At 39.5% G+C, this 17,970-nt stretch overlaps 1 protein-coding gene across 4 annotated transcripts in view; it reads right to left on the bottom strand.

The window, feature by feature from the left end:
• pcdh19 (protocadherin 19) overlaps positions 1-17,070 on the bottom strand; it is an 89,926-nt gene extending 72,856 nt beyond the window's left edge. The window contains exons 1-2 of one of the 4 annotated variants that reach the window (XM_066649877.1): positions 13,599-17,070; positions 9,586-9,700 (exon numbers count right to left, since the gene is read on the bottom strand). In XM_066649877.1, coding sequence (XP_066505974.1) covers positions 9,586-9,700; positions 13,599-15,730 — 2,247 coding nt within the window. In that variant the 5' untranslated portion in view covers positions 15,731-17,070. Of the gene's footprint in view, positions 1-9,372; positions 9,719-13,598 lie in introns of all 4 variants that reach the window. The other 3 variants (XM_066649875.1, XM_066649876.1, XM_066649874.1) reach the window with 3 other exon arrangements.
• Between the last annotated feature and the right edge of the window lie 900 nt (positions 17,071-17,970).

The raw sequence follows: 17,970 nt of genomic DNA on the forward strand, positions 1-17,970 counted from the left end.
GAAATGCTTACCATCTACGTAAGATGCTGGACAGTATCAGAACGGCTCGTTTTATCCCATTCTCAGACTTCTCAGTTCCGTGTCTCAGGGCACGGAACACAAAAGTGTGTGATGTTTTATATCACAGTTTGAGTTGCTGCAGAAGCTCCTGGTCCTCAAATTAATGTGTGTGTGTGTGTTTTCATATTTCATATATCATGTATTTTAAAATAGCTGAATTCACACCTTGTTTCCAATTGTATTTGAATTATTTTATTATTTATTTTTATTCATAGTGGAGGTTGATGAAATATAGGATTAAAAAAACATTGCCGTTTAACACACTCCCTGTGGTAAAAACAACTGCTGGGGGATGTAGGCCGACCTTTTCTGTCCTATTAATTTATCCGCAGGCTTTTTCAGTGCTGGCAGCTAAATCTGTGTTAATGAGAGATGAGGCTGACTGAGAGATAGAAAGAAAAAGAGAGAAAGAGTGAGAGAAAGAATAATTTAATGAAGTTATTTTCCTCAACTGTATGTTTCCACGGCCAGCGAGATCTCCATCAGGAACGCTTTCACAGGTTCCATCTTCCCACTGAAATCTCAGCTCTCTCACACATTAAGTGTTGCTTTGGGAAAGTGTGAAAAATATTCTGTTGTGCTTGATCCAAATGTACACTTTTTTAATGAAAAGAATTTCATAGCAAGCCAGAGAGTGAGCCAAATGGATTTATCATTTAACACGAGGCGCAGCAGGAGGTTTGTAAACCCTAAATATACAATAGTTAACAATACGCCGTCAAAGCCAAAAAGATTTTGGACACCTGTTTTTTCTTTTTCCTCCGAAATGAAAGGTATTAATTGGGAGTTTGTTCCACTTTTGTTGCAGTCTCTTCTTTAGATGTTCAAACAATGCTGTGAGGATTTCATTGCACTCTGCCACACAAGCATTCATATATGTGAGTGATTTCATCTGGTGGAAGGATCTGGATCAAACCAGAAAAATTCCATAAAAATCATATAATTTTAAAAACTACATACATTGAATTATATAAAACAATTTCACCAGATAAACCCCTAATATACTACAATCTACTTTCAGCCATTACAGATTACGGAGAGATGCATGTTTGTAACAGGTAAATATTACATATTTGTCTTGAATCTCATCCAAGTCTTTGCAAGTGGACAAAACTCTCAAAGACCTTTCGATGAAATAGCTCAAGAAAGAATTCATGGCTTTCAAAGCTCACGTCTTCAGGAACTCAATATCAAATAACCCCTGTGCTTATCTCTGAGAGATCTGAGTGAGGAGAGAACCCAAAATTAAAAAGCTAATGACTGTAGTTAGTACAAAGAGGAGTTCTTAACCAGAAAGTGGCAACATCCTCGATCAAATCGATTTGGTCCCACAGGAGTCTACATTCACGGGGATTCTACATAAAATATACCAAGGTGTTGCACGTATATTCAGCCACAAAGTGAGGTACTGATGTTAGAAGATTAGTTTTGGACCACACATGCCACGTGTCCCTTGGGATGGAGCTCAATCACTCCAGAGAACACAGCTGCACTGCTCTTCAGGTCAAGGCTGGGGGGCTTTATACCCCTCTAGACAATGCTTGACATTGGGCAAGGTGACCCTAAGCTTGTGTGCAGATGACCCATTTTGTTTTATACTCTTCTATGGTGATTATACAAGCTGAGTGTACACAGTTGAATAAAACATATCACAGATCTCTCCGTGGTTTTGACATTTACATATGCTTATGTAGGTTTTTGTCAGTTGACAAGCAAGTCTCATGTAGGATTTGCGCATCCTCATGAGCAAAGATTTAGAGTAAAGTGTTACAGACAACATTATAACATCTGTCTCTTAAGCAAAGGCCTAAATTCACATTTCAGGAGCAGTGCGCAACTTAACAGAGGAGCTGCAGTGAACCGAGAATTCTATGTATCAGGAAAAAGAGCAATAGAAATGTAGGAAAAATGAAGGTGGGGAGCCAGAAAAATAAAGGGTAGGAAACAGGAGAATATAATGTTGGGGGGGGGGTACAAGGGCAAGCAAAAAGAGAATGAGATCAGTGAGTCTCAGTTCTGTTTTAAGGGGGGAGAAAACACCCTGCAAGATATGAGGGTCTTGCTTCATTTTCATTCCCAAATAGTCAAGGTTATTGAAATGGGGAAAAAGAAGACAGCAGGGCTAAAAATAGACCAGAATATATCATGCGTATCTTTTCCTTTTCTCTCTCTGCCATGCACCCATAGGAAAGAAAACACAGGGAAAAAATATCTCATTAACATCTTAATACCTCATTTGTATCTCTGTAGTTTCTCTCAGAGAAAAACAGAATGAGAAGTAATGACGGGTTTTTCAAGTAAAGGAAGTACTTTTCAGTTCCGATATCTCTTCTAAGAAAAAAGAGGAAAAAATACCCCGGGATCACTCGTGTCCTCTCTGGAGTTTTAGTGGAGATCTCACACTGTGCTCAGATTTGCTGAGTCAGTAGCACTCTGAACTAAAGACAGGAACTCAACCAGTCCTCATCAACACTAAGAAATTACTTAGTATTTATGCTCTATGATCATATTTATTGGGGGAGATGTGCCTTATTTGAGGGCCCTGAGCCATCAACGAGCAACAGCTGAAGTGTTCACATCTGAGCTTATGTTTATAACACAGCCTCTCTCTTATACAAAGACAACTTGTATATAATGTAAATCTCATCTGACTCTCTTTACCACACAGTTTTCTTCCTTGCTCATCTTCTTTCAGAGATGGAAGGTATTTCAAAGCGAAAGAGCAGATATAGAGACCCTACTTGACGGTGCCTGACCTTTACCTTATTTTGTATGGGATTTAGGGTGAATGACTGGCTCAGTGAGATGAAAGAATATATCCCACTGACTTCAGGAGTCAAAACACCCAACATTTACAAGGAAATAAACTGAAAACTTTTACTAATATTAAGATATTGAAGTTCATTTTTATAATAAACACTCCAAAAGCATGGACTGTTAAAGAGGTTTAGATTTATTTCAATGTTCTTCCTAATAATCATTTCGATATATGTATAAATGTAAATAAATAAACATTCTCCCACAGTTAATATGTCAAAATGAGAGGGAAAAAGCATCTGTGCTCTTTCAGAAACATAAAAATATCTACAGAAAACTAATGAGTTGAAGCAAAAACAAAGCCAACTGCAATTTACAGTAGAACACAGTACACACTGCTGATCTATTAATAAACTAACAGAATATCTTTGACTGGAAAATCTGTTCTCTTTTTTGTTGGTGGTGGCGTTTTTTTCCTCTTTTTTTTAAAAACCATGTACAGTAGGAATGCTCAGAAATGTGGCCATTAGTATATTACATACAGAGAGAGAGAGAGAGAGAGAGAATTGTAAACCATGTCTACGATTATCATGCTCGATGCCAGAGGCCTGCTGTATTGGGCTGTGAGTTCTCTGAAGTCAGCTCCATCTAATAATTGGGGATGAGTTAGAGTGGCGTCTGGGATCCAGAACTATTCATCCAATATTAGCACCTGACTTCATTCATTTTCTAAGGCTGCGTGCCATCCAATCTTTAATGGAATGTTCCAGCATCTAGTGTAAAGCCTACAAGTGCTGGAAAAGAGGGGTCCTGATTACTACCCTTCATTTGGAAGACAGTTATAGAGTATAGTTGATATCATCTTCATCATTTGTCCCACATGAAAAAAAAAAAGGTCATTTAAACTTTCAAGCATTTTTTACTTGTTAAAGGGATTTCATGTCTTAAATTCTCTAAAACCCACTCATCCACTCATCCACTGGCTGATGATGATTTCACTTGTTTCAAGAATGAATGCTAATTAATACTAGAATATACTTTCTTCAGATTATATCAGTAAAACAAGTAAATAACATGCAGAAACATTGAGAATCATTTTAAATTAATGTCAGAACAACCTCATAATGAGAAATGTTCGATACATGTGGTAGATTGTATGCGTTTTATACTAGATTTAGACTTTATGCAGTGAGTACGAACTGTAAATATCAGACTTTGCCATGAAGCTTAGTTTGTTCTTCTTGAGCAGATAAACCCAGATTATCTGATGCCCATATGCCAAGTGTGGCATTTACGCAGTCCTTTCTCAGCATCTGGTGAAGAGTTCTTCAATTAGCATTGAGTAAAACAAGACTTCCTCTTCACAAAAAAATGCCAGGTACCGTAAAAAAATAGAAAGGGGCGATAGAAGGAGAAGAGGACAAGAATGAGAGGCTTCTGTTTTTCAGCTCCATTTATCGCTCTAATGAAATCAGTGGAAAAGATTCTGCCACATATCTATTGTTCATTCAGTTAATTCAATGCAGATCAATATCCTGCAGTATTTTTATCTTATTAATGATATCACAGGTGGCATGAAGCACTATATATCTATTATTTCCAATTATAAGACTGCTGTAAGAATAGTGTAAGAATATTTAACCCAATCTGTGCTGGTTTTAAGTGATTTTATCAAGCTAAAGTGTTGAATTCCACTGGAATTGCTTCAGTTTTGCCTTTTCCAAGAAATTATGCCAGAGATGTTTAAAACTTTTGGAACCATTGGACTTTTAAATTTTAACTGGATATAATCACTTAAACCAAGCCAATAACATAAGAATAAATAATCATCAAATATTTCTTCTCATAATGAGAAATATTAGATATATTTGCCATCTCTTAATATAAGATACCGTTTGGCTATTTGTTTTTCTTACTGAGAGAGAGAGAGAGAGAGAGAGAGACAGAGAGAAAAAGAGAGAGAGAGAGAGAGGGACAGAGAGAGAGAGAGAGAGAGAGAGAGAGAATGAGAGAGAGAGAGAGAGAGAGAGAGACAGAGAGAGAGAGAGAGAGAGTGATGCTCTGTTAATCAGAAGTGTGTCCTGGATGGACCTCAGGGAAAACCTGACTGGTGTAGTTAAGGGGTATTTTTTTTTTTTTTTCGAGCCCAGGCTTGCGAGGCATGACGAAGCTATTATCGGCCGTTTCACAGCTGTGGTGTTTGTTTGTGCTCCACAATTTATGGCCGTGTAATTACGCAGACAACATTTTTCTTAGACAACAATATCGGGAAACTAAACCCCTGTCTTTTATAAATGTCAGGAGGACAGATCAGTTTGAGCTTTATTTTCAGCTACAGGAAAGAAGAGGAGGTACAAAATCACATGAAAATACAAACACAGGCCAAAAAAAGATTAGATCTAATGCCACTGTCTCTCCATTTTGGTTTGGGAGGAGAAATATATTAATATATATATAAAGAGATAACCATATTTGTTTATGCAAAATTTGGCCATGTCAAAAAGTCAGCCATATTTATGTTAATGTTATTAACAACAACTATTGAATACTGCACGACAGACGTTGTTGTACAGGACAATATTACAGAATGATCTGCTGCGTACAATTTAAAAGTTGTTTCTAAAGAGATAAGACCTGGACAGACTAAATTACAAGACACTTACAAGTCCATAAATAATGAATTTCTGGAGTAGAATCATGTTCTGCTAAGAGTCCAGATTTAATTCTATCAAGAGTCTTTGGCAGTGGTTGTAAAATAGTATAATATTTATATTAGAAATATATTTAAATCAATTGTTAAACGTCATCAACTCTGAATGAACAAGATGATATTGTTTCTGTAAACAATAAAGTCTATACAAACCCCGTTTCCAAAAAAGCAGGGACACATTCTAAAACTTCAAGAAAAACTAAAATCTGTAATTTGTTGATTTATTTGTAACTTTATTTAACTGATAAACGTTCAAAGAAAAGATTTTCAGTTTTTTCCAGTTGAACGTCACTTTTATTCCGTTTTGTTAATTATAAACAAATCTAGAAACGGATACCTGCAACATACTGCAACAAAAAAGGGCGGGGCATGTTGACCACTGGGTCACATCACTCTGTCTGTTATCTGTACATTTTAATAATTTGTAAATTTAACATATTAACTTTCGATCTATAAAGCCGCACTATTGTAACTTGTGCAGACCTGGAACTGTCCTGCAGCAATAGACACAGAGTTCCTTGGAAAATATGTCATCATGATGGCAGCATATGTCTCTCCAAAACACCAATGTATGCGGATAACCCAGGACACACGGCTTCCTCCCCTTGCTGTCACAGATGCTGGCTTTTGCACTTTAATTTGGTAGCTGTCTGGATGGTCTTCTTCATCTTGTCACATAGAATCCCAAAAAAAAAAATAAAGCTGAAACCTAGACTTGTCTGACCACAGAACAAGGTTCCACTGTGTTTTAATCCATCTCAGATGACTTCATGCCCAGAGAATGCATCCCTGTGCACAACAAATATATGGCATTCTCTTTGCATAATACAGTTTCAGGTTGCAATTCCTGATGCAAAGTCACACTGTGTTAAGTGACAAAGATTTTCCATAGTACTCCCAAGCCCTCGTGACCATGTCCATCACAGTAGCCTGATGATTTTGCCAACAATACAGGGGCTTGATAGTCACGCGCCTTCAGCAGCGGTTTCCTCCTTTGGCCTTTTACGAACTGAGAATCTTTTCAGGATATTATGAACTATAGATCGTGAAAGGCTCAAATTCTTTGATCTGACTGACAACTGTCTCTGTACGAAGTAGTGACCTCTCCTTTCTTGCAAAGACAAACCATGTGATGGAAGCCCCTCGTGTACTCAGGCTTGAAGACCCCTTTATTTTAGTGTTATTATTTATTAGTTATTTAAGTGTCACGTTTTAATATTTACCAAGTACAATTGTGTTTGTCAGTGAAAAGACTTAAAATGGTTTAATGGGTTTTTTTCAGTTAAATAAATGTTCAGGCGCTTGAACAAATTACAGTTTTTAGTTTTCACTTTTAGTATTGTATTTTTTATAATGTGTCCCAGATTTTCTGTTTCAATATTCTCAAACACATGGAAATAACGATGTCTTACAAAGGGGAAAAACAAAAGAGATGTCATCAATAAATCAAATAATTCTTGTGATTTCATTTAAGAACAAAATTAACATATATAATAATTTGATGTTTTACACACACACACACACACACACACACTATAGGTCTATGTACAAGGTTAAATGGAGTATTTCTGTCAATGTTGTGTTTCTTATAAATCTATAAACTAAAGATCAGGACACTGCTCACTTCCTGAGAACTGATGTCTTTCTCTGTTCTTTATAGTCTGGTGAGCATGTTCATTACAAAAATCCTACAAAAACTACATTAAATCATCAATCATATCTAATCAATATGTCTAATATTTTGTTCATTATAAGAATGTTGCAAAAATATTATACTATACACTTTTTCATATTTACACTAATCTTACACTCCTCCATTTCAGTGATTTTACCTGTAGAACATGTCACAGTCAATCAAACAAAACACACATTCCTCGTATCGATCTCACATCAAGAATAGACATACTGACTAAATTCCAGATGATATGACTTTCTACAAAAAACAACAAAACCAAAGTCGACCATTTTTCGACTAACGCTGAGAACCTTCTGTTATTAATATTTTTTGTAAAATGTGTCTTTGGCAGATTGCTTCTTTCAAAAATTAATGCTTGAAACCAATAAAATAATCTGCTAATGGAATAATACGTTTTCTCTCTTAAAACAAGTGCAATTTTTTAGAAATGAATTAAATACCCTTATGATGTCCTCACAACAAACATATAATGGGAATATCATACCTATACATAATGGCCAACCTGATTTTATTTAATGAGAAATAAATTTATGTAGTGAACACGTTGGTAGAATACTAACAGAGGCTCAACACACAAACCCCAGCCCACCTGCAAAGAGAGTCCTGACACACATCAGGCATTTAAGCAGTGATTATTCTTAATGTTTGCACCTGAAATGACACACAGTGGTGCCCATTAGCCGGGTCAACGCTTTGGCAGATGTTCTGACTCTCGCTTTTGCGCAATAGCTCAAAAAAAGAAAAAAATGTGGAAACAGCTGAAACAGAGGTGGCCAGATAATCCACTGTTGGAAACACTCCAACATTTGCTTGCCAACAGCACTGTCATAGAACACAGGGTATAAACCAGATTTACATCAGAGTTTACAGCAGAGAAGACATAATTTATGTTACAACTAACATGTGACAAAAAAGGAAAGAAGAATATACTTCTGTTCTAGTTTCTTTGATATCAGACAAAATAAGACCATTACGTCAAAATAAAAGCATCCAGGACTGATTTTGACCATTATTACCAAAGGCTAGTTTCAACAGATTGGTAAATAAAGTAAGAAACACATGTCTCCTTTATGTCTAAGGCTGTTTCTCATGAGACAATTCAAGTTTCCTGTGCCATAAAGGATTAGCTTTTGTACAATTGGGGTAAGGCCTGTCACAACAGCAATTTTTTGTGCCAGAAATAACTGCAATATTATTGTCATTTGAAGACCATTGTATGCTACAGATATTACAACAGCTTTTAAAAGCTATTATATGATAGCAAAAAACTGTTTTAGAAATTTAAATATAAAAATGCTAAAATATTATAAATAAATAAAGTAAATGTAATAAAAACACTGTTTTAAAATGAATTCACATAATGGCTTTAGACACCACAGAAAAGAAGAGTGCAACTGGCTTAAATATTGGTGAAATACATTCTTATGCAAAAAACATAAAAATAAAGACAATGGGCAACATTGGGGTAGGACAAATTATAATATTTATATTGTACAATAAGCCGATAATATAATTATTGTGACAGGCCTAACTGGGCTAAAATAAACCCATGGCGTCCAAAGTCTAGTCAAACCAGACTGGATACTAAACAAGTCTGATAACCTCTCGCCTTGATTTAATGAACAATGCCTGGACAATAACACTTTTCCTTCCCAATGAGACGGGAATAAGCCCGACAAAACTCAATCACTGTCAAAGGATCTGTCTTGGAACTGGTCGAAGCTTCCCAAGGCTGGTTTAGTCAGATGGGACATTACAGCAGTAAACACCTCTGATTACATTTTGTCCTTGGCCCTGGTCAACTGAAGGAATCCCAAACTCCCCTATCCCTCCATAAATGCCAAATTTCGAGAGCCAATGCAGAAAATAAAACAGATTAGCAACACAATAACTAATTCTCACTTCTTCCAAAGGCTAGTTGGTCAGAGGGCCCTTTACAGCACTAAACAACTCTAAACAAGTACTGGGGACAGAATAAGCAAGACAAAGCCAATACTTCCAAAATCTAGTTTAGTCAGATGGGACCCAGTAGACCCAGTCGACCCATGGTCTTTCCCTTTCCTCCCTGCCCCTCCCCAAATGCCAAATGCCAACTTTCCAAATGTCCGTCAGGCATGGCAGGCTGTAAGAGGATTAGAGCGGCTCTCACCTCTGGCAGGGGCATGCCGTTGATGATGAGGTCGGGCTGCTGAGGGCCCTGGCCGGTGAAGGTGTGGTGGTAGGCGTGGTTGGGTGCTGCGTTCCTGGAGTTCTGGTTCTCCACGCTGAGGAAAGTGCTGTCGGAGCGCCGGCAGCCTAGCGGCAGAGTCTGCTGGTGGTAGTCGAAGTAGTTGAGCGAGGAGGTGAGAGACGAGCAACTCACCACGTTCATCTTGTCTGTCTCCTCCACGTCTCGCGGAACCAGCCGGATGTCGTTCTTGCTCAGCTTCTTTTTCTTGCTCGACTTCTTCTGGTTTCCGTATGAGTACTCCGCCACCCTGCGCAGGTAAAAGAAACTGAACAGACTCAATACAGCAGTGCTCTGCCTTTAAAACCACAAGCCAATTACACTACAAATGAAGGGAATCTTGGTAAATGAAATCATAAATATAGGCGTATATAGTTTCAAAATGCTTACAAGAACAGGAGATGATTTTAGTCTTTTCAAGGTATCTGGTACTTGGTACTGCAGATCATTTTGCTCATTTTAAGCTGTGCTCAAAACAACCAAAAGTATCTGCCAATATATAATGGATGCATATATGTTAAACAAGACACAACATCTAGAAAAGCTTAAAGATCTTAAGAAATACAAAATGTGACAATACATTCAAGATGATTTCACTTGCCAAAACCTTATATTCAATGGAAGGCACAGATAATACTGGATACATCTGGCTTTGACTGAGGCCTGGTTACTCCACTGTCCCCATCTCACTTCACAAAAACCTTTTGTCAGCATCTACAATTCTTATTGATTCACTCAATAACATATATTAGTGATCTGCTCTAAAATGAATCAGGCTTCATTATCCTGCCAGACATTATAGAAGACGAAATGAATAATTGAAGAAGTAATCATAGAGAGATAATGATATATTTACATCATAACACACACAAAATGGCTAACTGTATTCCAAACTTTTATTCTAACATACTTGTTTCACTTTAATATGGTATATTATAATACAATAATATGATACATTAGTTATAAGCTCTAAATCTGTCTTCGATTGACGGTGGTGGCAAACAGACGCTAAGAGAAGTGAGATGAGAACTGAGTAGATTGAGAAAAAGCTCCAAAACCGACGACAAGCTGCAGAGTAGCAACCTCCGGCCTCCGATGGAGCCGATTCCTGATTTGTTTACATTTGCATGCTCGGCGGCTCGACTTGTCACAAACAAGAACATGATGCAAACATGCCAAACCACAACAGCACACACATAGCAACAACAACACTCAGCTCCATCAGGAGAGCGAGCAATATTATTCAAATCTCTCCAGAGAAAGAAAAAAAACAAGAAGCAGATCTCCAACAATGGGATCAGACATAAACACGAAGGAGACTTTTTTCTGTGTCCAGGACTCCACATGGGTCTTAGTGGATATCTCAGTAAAGTCTCAAGCTGTGCTCAGACTAACTCAATCATTTCTCAGCTTAGATGCTGTAAATGACTTCATCATTTTTATCTGCGCTGAGGTGTTTCATGTCTCCCTTTTGTTTGATGCTGTTTTGTTTTTTTCTGAAGAATTTGAGGAGACTCCTGAGCGGTCATTGAGCAACTTCTGAGCAATGAGATTTTGCTTGGGGTCAATCCCACGCTCCTTTCCTCTTTCCTTCTGCTTTTGATAAAAGCAAGCCCCACTGGCTGGATTTTTTTTTACCAGCTTCGTGCAAACTTGAACTTTTTTTTTTTTTTTGAGCAAAGGATTTTGATTCTAATCACAGTAAATGAGAGACATTGAGATTCCCGCTGGAAGGTTGCTTCGCCTGCACTATTCTCACCCCAGACACAAACCTGGGAGCTCATAAGCAAGGTTTGTGTTGTAAGCAGCTTCTGCCTCGGCCCATTTCTCCAAACTGACCTCCCTCATTTCCCCGAGAGCATCGTTATTAGCCTGAAACACTATCACAGTTGCTTCTCTTCACGTTCCTCTGGAAGGCAGACATTCGTTTCTTAAGCTTGTGCTGAAATTTAATTAAAGGCTTCCTCTCTTTCTGCTTCTGCTTTCCCTCTTCCCATTCGTTTTTTTTTTCCCTCTTCATTCAGATTCTGGCTGCATCTCTCCAAGTCCCTCACTTTTTTTTCTATCTGGAAAAAAATGATAATGCTAAAGGACCTTATCTGTTGGAGGGCATCTAAAAGCAGTTTTCTTCCTCTGATTCAAAGCAGGCGAAGGGAGTGCAGTAAATGTGAAATTTTCCTAACAGAAAAAGAAACTGTATCAGTCTGTTGCCGTTTCAGATGTGGTTCCTGAATGGCAAGTAGACAGAAAACAAGCAGTGAAAAATGCCAGAAACAAATAAGTTGAGAAGAGACCACTGAATGCAATTGAATATTTATATAATATTTATTTTTAAATGTAAATCTGAAAGAGCAAGAGCAGTAATATAGCGACTATAAACCTTCTTAATAAACAACTCAAAGCATGAAATACACTCTCCGCCTTTCTTCAAAGATACAACAAGTCGGAATACTGATTATCCCTATATTCAATGTTATACAATAAACATTGTTCTAAAAAGCAAAATTCCTTCATATAGACACGTTTAACTTCATATCCATTCAAACAGATCATGGTTCTAAAAATACCAAGATCATTTATATATGCAAATGAATGCAAATATAACGTGATACATTCAATATCTTCTCTGACAGCTGCTCTACAGACCTCCAATGTTGTGACATTTTATTGAATAAAAGCAGCTGGTAGTATCTGGCTGCCCTCATTGCAAAAACGATCCGAAGAATCTTTGGATGAGCCAGAAAAAAAAAAGAAGAAGTAGAGAACGAGAAAAGCATATCAAGCGCTCTCACTAGCCTCCTCCTGGGAGAGCTGAAAGCCTCCATCAGGTTTATATCTGAAGACAAAAAAATAAATGTGAAACACAGCAATCTACACACAGATCCCTCCAGCAGTTCCACAGTCTCACTCAATATCAGCTTTCTCCCTCGCAAAAATATAGAAAATCTCAAACCCAAAACCATCGTAATCTCTTGTGCACGATGGTGTTGCCTCGTCCAAAAAAAGGAAAAAGAACGAAAATCTGCGTAAATACGCCCTGTAACATGTTGTGTTGCATCCCATGACAGGAATGTCAACAAAAATTATGCTTGGTGCGAGGAAATATGGCGATGGCTTCAGGTTAAATTTGCAAAAAGCAATTTATATGGAAATGCTGAGTGGTAATGTAGCGATGGGAAATCAACTTAGAGCCCTGTGTAACAGATTAATAAGTATTCCGAGTACGCTAAGATGAACAAAATCATATTTTTTGGTCTGCATACCACAAGTCAAAGATTATTACCATCCCAGAGATTTTCATGCATTTTCCTGATTTACTTTTCAGGTGCGCAACTGAAGTCCTGCCTCCCAAGATGCTGTACTTACAATATAAATATATGAAAATCGTTTATTTCATATATTGGCTGATTACCTGTTGACTTATGCACAGTCAATACACATTACAAGAGCTGTGGAAAAGACAGCACTGAAATCACTGAACTCTATTGACTCTAAATTGATGGAAAGTGGCAGTTTAAGAGCAAGCGCCTTTGTAAACCCCTCCTCTCTCCCTCCCTTTCTCTTTCTCTCTCTCTCTCTCACTCTCGCGCTCTCTCTCGGTTGATAGACATCATAGTCTAGATACAGGAGAAGTACAAAATCCCTTTCATAAGAGTCTTATGAAGTACAACAGCTGACATTTTTGAGAGATTACAGATCATTTTAACTTGTTGCCCCTTTTTTAAAGTAAGGATTATCCAAGGCCTAACAAGTGAGAAGCCGGATAGATTTGGGCTGTGTGAACATGACAGGACGATGTTAGAGTTATCTGTAATAATTTCTTTGTTTTTTGACTTGAGTAACACTGGCTTTTTCAGTGATGTCAATCACTTCTGAAAGAGGAACACAACGCCTTGTGCCTTTTGCTCTTTTTTTTTCTGAGTACAGCTTTCCACGGCAGAAATCTCAGTGAGGCCTAGCAGCATGCAAACACTAACAGACTAACAGCAGCAAAACCAGAGCCAAAGTCAATCGTAGATCAAGCATCAAACATGCAGGGCATTCAATTTCCATTCCTCAGCGTTCACACGCAACAGCAACAACAAAAGCAGTATTCACAGAAGCATTAGTAAAATCAGTGAGGCCTTGTCATAAATTGCTCATGTTACCTGCAGTTGTACGTCCGTATTTCCTTGTTATCCCGCTTGCACTTCACCGCCACAAAGATCATTGTGACAAACAGGATAGCAGCAATGGAGCCCAAGGCGATGATGAAGATGAGGGATAAATTGACGGCTCCCATTTGCTCATGGGGGTTGAGGTCAGCGTTGAGGTAGATGACGATGTAGGCCGAGGCTGATAAGGACGTCTGGCCGTGGTCACGGGCCACCACCGTGATCTGGTATGAAGGCTTTGCGTTCTCTCCAAAAGTCTTGGTAGTGCGCACTTCTCCATTGATCTGATCAATCTCAAAGTAGGCCATGTCCCCCTCGGAGATGGAGTAGGTGAGGCGTCCATTTTCGCCTTCGTCATAGTCATCTGCTTTGATCTGCGTGACCAGGAATCCCACCCTTGCGTTCTTAGGGATGTAAACGTCAGCTGTACCATTAACAAGGGGAGGAGTGGTCATGACAGGAGTGTTATCATTGACATCGAGGACTACGATGCGAACCGTGGCATTGCTACTAAGTGACGGATCGCCTCCATCACGTGCTGAGACCTTGAACTCGAAGGTCCGAGTGTCCTCGTGGTTAAAGGCACGAACTCCATAGATCTCCCCATTGGCATTGACCGTGACGTAAGACTCCACAGACATACCACGAACCTCAGACTTTACTATTTCATATGAAACCGTCCCATTCATTCCTAGGTCTGGGTCACGTGCCGAAACAGCAAGAAGAAAGGCACCAGGTACATTGTTCTCCAGCACCATGGCCTGGTAATGTGGCTTTGTAAAATATGGAGGGTTGTCATTCTCATCAGTCACCTTGACTGCAAAAGATTTGGAACTCCTCAAAGGTGGGTACCCACTGTCTTCAGCCACAATAGTTAGATTGTAAGTGTCCCTTTGCTCTCGGTCCAAACGGCCATCCACAAGCAAAGTTGAGAAGCTCTCAAACTCATTAAGGCGAAAGGGCACATTCCCCTGGAGTCTGCACTGCACTTTTCCGTTGGCGCCCGAGTCACTGTCGGACACACGGACAAGTGCAATGACGTAACCTGGCGGCGCATTCTCGCTGACCTCCACCATCTCGCTGTTCTCAGACAGCAGCTTGATCTCAGGTGCATTGTCATTCACGTCCACGACGTTCACAATTACTTTACAGTGCGCTGGGATGGAGTTAGGCCCCAGATCCTTGGCCTGGACATCGATCTCATGTACACGAAGCTCTTCGTGATCCAGAACACCATTGACGGTGATGACTCCCGTCTTTGGGTCTATCTTGAACATCTGCTTGGTGAGGTTGGAGACAAAGTTAATGAAGGAGTAGACCACTTCTCCATTGGTCCCCTCGTCTGGGTCTGTGGCATTCAGGTCAATGACAAGTGTGTTCATGGGGGCGTTCTCCATCACATTCACCGTGTACACGGGCTCATCAAACACTGGGTTGTTGTCGTTGGAGTCAAGGACTTTGACGTTGAGCTGAACCGTGCCAGTTTTGGGTGGATCCCCGCCATCTTCTGCTGTGATCTCGAAAGTGTAATGGGACTGGCTCTCTCGGTCGAGTGTCTTCTCCACAACAAGCTCTGCAATTTTTGAGCCATCTCCTCTCGTCTTGATCTCCAGGCCGAAGATATCATTGGGTGTGATTGTATAAGTTTGTACGCCATTGCTACCAGCATCTGGGTCACTGGCGCCCTCCAGGGGGTAACGAGTCCCAGGTGCTGCATTCTCAGAGATCTCCAGGTCAATCCGTGGGGCAGGGAAACGTGGAGCATTATCGTTTACGTCAATGATCTCAATCTTGATCACACAGATCTCCATGGAGTTGGACATGACCTCAAGTGAAACAACGCACTTTGGCGTCTGCCGACACACAGCGTCTCGGTCAATTTTCTGCTTGGTAATTAAGAGCCCTGCTGGACTCAGGTTGACCCAGCGAGGCTCTGAGTTGGAAATCACGCGAAGGTACGGCTGCCGAGTTCCCAAAGCAAAGCCTGCCACTTTTGCGTCCGCTGTGACGTTGGCAATTTTGGTGCCGGCTCTCAGCTCTTCCTCTATTGAATACTTCAGGTTGAAGACTGCACTGGCACCCATGCAGCACAGGAGAAGGCGCAGGAGAACGTGCATGAAATCCATGGTGAAAAAATGAGGAGAAAAAAATAATAAAACCTGTTGATGCTCTGGGTTACTGTAGGTGACAAGCGTCCCAACAAACTGCGCTCATTCCGTCTTTAGGGCTGAACGATATTTTTAAGGGAAAATGTATTAACTGGGATTGCAATTATTTAATTGCAAGTCTTTTTTGAAAAAAAAAAAGAGATTAAGCCTTTCTGGGCCTTTTATGCACCAGGAAGACTAGCAGCGTGTCCATTTTTTTGGCTCGTGGTCTGAATACTCAATGCAGTGAACCAGACTGCAAGCTCACTGTTTGTATTAAGTTAATCTACAACTCTTTAAATAATGTAACATGTACATTGTTTCACTGTAAGACAGCTGCACTCATTCACGTCGCGTTTTTATTATAAAAACGACATCGTTCAACCCTATATACAGTCCCTAAAAATATCGTAAAAAAAAGAAACCCACAAAAATAAGACGAGCTTGTGGCTGATGGATGGGAATAAACTTCCACTCACTTCATTGCAAAATGTTTAACGCTGTTGTCATTCAAAAACGAATGAATAGCTTGTTACAGCAAAAAAAAGAAAGAAAAAAGAAATGAAAAAATATCGCCAAAAAACGCAAACGTGCAAACACATCACAAACGAAAACCACACACGCACGAGGCGCATGGGAGATGACAGCTCTGATTCACAGCCCCACAGTGAGCACCGACCATTTTTGTTTTTGGAGAGATTAATTTAAAAACGAAAGTGACAACAGCTGAAAACAAGGAAAAACCGTTCAAATGTTCCAGTCTCATGAGCATGATCCTCTCAGCGTTTTTAGAAGCGCAGCACGAGCCCAATCCACAGGAGGATGATGCTCTTCTTCATCCTCATCTTAATCTTCATCAAATCAAATCCACTGTAGCGATGAAAACGAATCCCAGGAAAACAGCAACACAAAAAAAACAACGACGCAAGGAATAAATCAATCTCAGAAAAGTGGAACGACGACGATGATGACGCTGTTGAATGGGTCCGGTCCGGTCTGGTCCAGTCCACCTGATGACGATCCGGTTAAATCCCCAAAACCAGAGAAGCACTGTCAGGTCCACAGTCTATCCGAATGAATCTGGACGAATAAATAAATCTATCCGAATTAATCGAAATCAGGTGTGCACTTTGGAGTCCATTGGTGGCGGCGGTTGTCTTCAGAAGTCAGGGAGAGAGAGAGAGACAGAGAGAGAGAGAGAAAGAGAGACAGAAAGAGAGAGACAGAGAGTTGTAGATATTCCAGTGCAGTAGTTTGTCGTTGCTCTGTATCGGTATCTCATGCACACGGAGCGCACGCGCCTGTGGACTTTATCTCGCGACTCGAGCGCGCGGACTGGCTGAGGTGAAGCTACGCGGCTCGCGCTCAGTCTCGAGACCCGCAGTCCCGCTCAGCCAATCACAGCACGAGTCTGAGCTTGGGCTGCTGGTGGGTGGGGCCAAAGGCGCGGCTATGAAGGGTTGCCAGATGAGTGATTTATACCTCTCTTCAAATTAGGCTATGTTTTTTTTTTGTCTTGTGAAACACTGTAACGGTAATTGTGGTCCGTAATTGTGTGTAAATGTTCACTACTTAACGTATGTCAACATATGCAAAGTGCCTTGTAGTTTACGGTACTTAATTTAATATCTTGATTCTGCTTTTTATCTGATGTAACTTTGAAATGCACAAATAATTCTTTTTACCATTAGTACCTTCATTTTTCCCCCTCTACGCTGTTCTGAACAGTGTTACCAACTTGTTGCTGTGCAAACACAGCCCAGTGCCTCTTCTAATGTTTGTTTATTTGCTTTTGTTACCTTCATTTTGGCTGTTAAGCTGCATCATCTTTAAATTAAAAAGACTCATACTAATAAGGAGATTAATCATTTTAAAAAATCAATATATATATATATAAACAGCAACAGCAACTGAGAATAGAACTTAAATAATGATTTTCCACACAAACACACCGAATCAGTTTATTTTTTTTCTTTATGCTACTTGTATTAATTATATCTAGCTCAATCCCAGCTTGAATATAGGAATATCTTTGTTAGATCTGGCAACCTTCCGAGTGGAAAAAAGCGGCCAGTGTTGGCACGCGGAGAGAAGGGAGCAGAAGCTTCTGATATTTATAAATAAATAGGTTAGAAACACATTCTGCTTATTTTAGATTCCAGACATTTTACTTATAAACTGAGAGAAAATATGAGTTATTACCCCAAATAAATGAATGT

This window comes from Hoplias malabaricus, chromosome 17 (genome assembly GCF_029633855.1).
Source record: "Hoplias malabaricus isolate fHopMal1 chromosome 17, fHopMal1.hap1, whole genome shotgun sequence".
NCBI classification, from domain to species: Eukaryota; Metazoa; Chordata; class Actinopteri; order Characiformes; family Erythrinidae; genus Hoplias; species Hoplias malabaricus.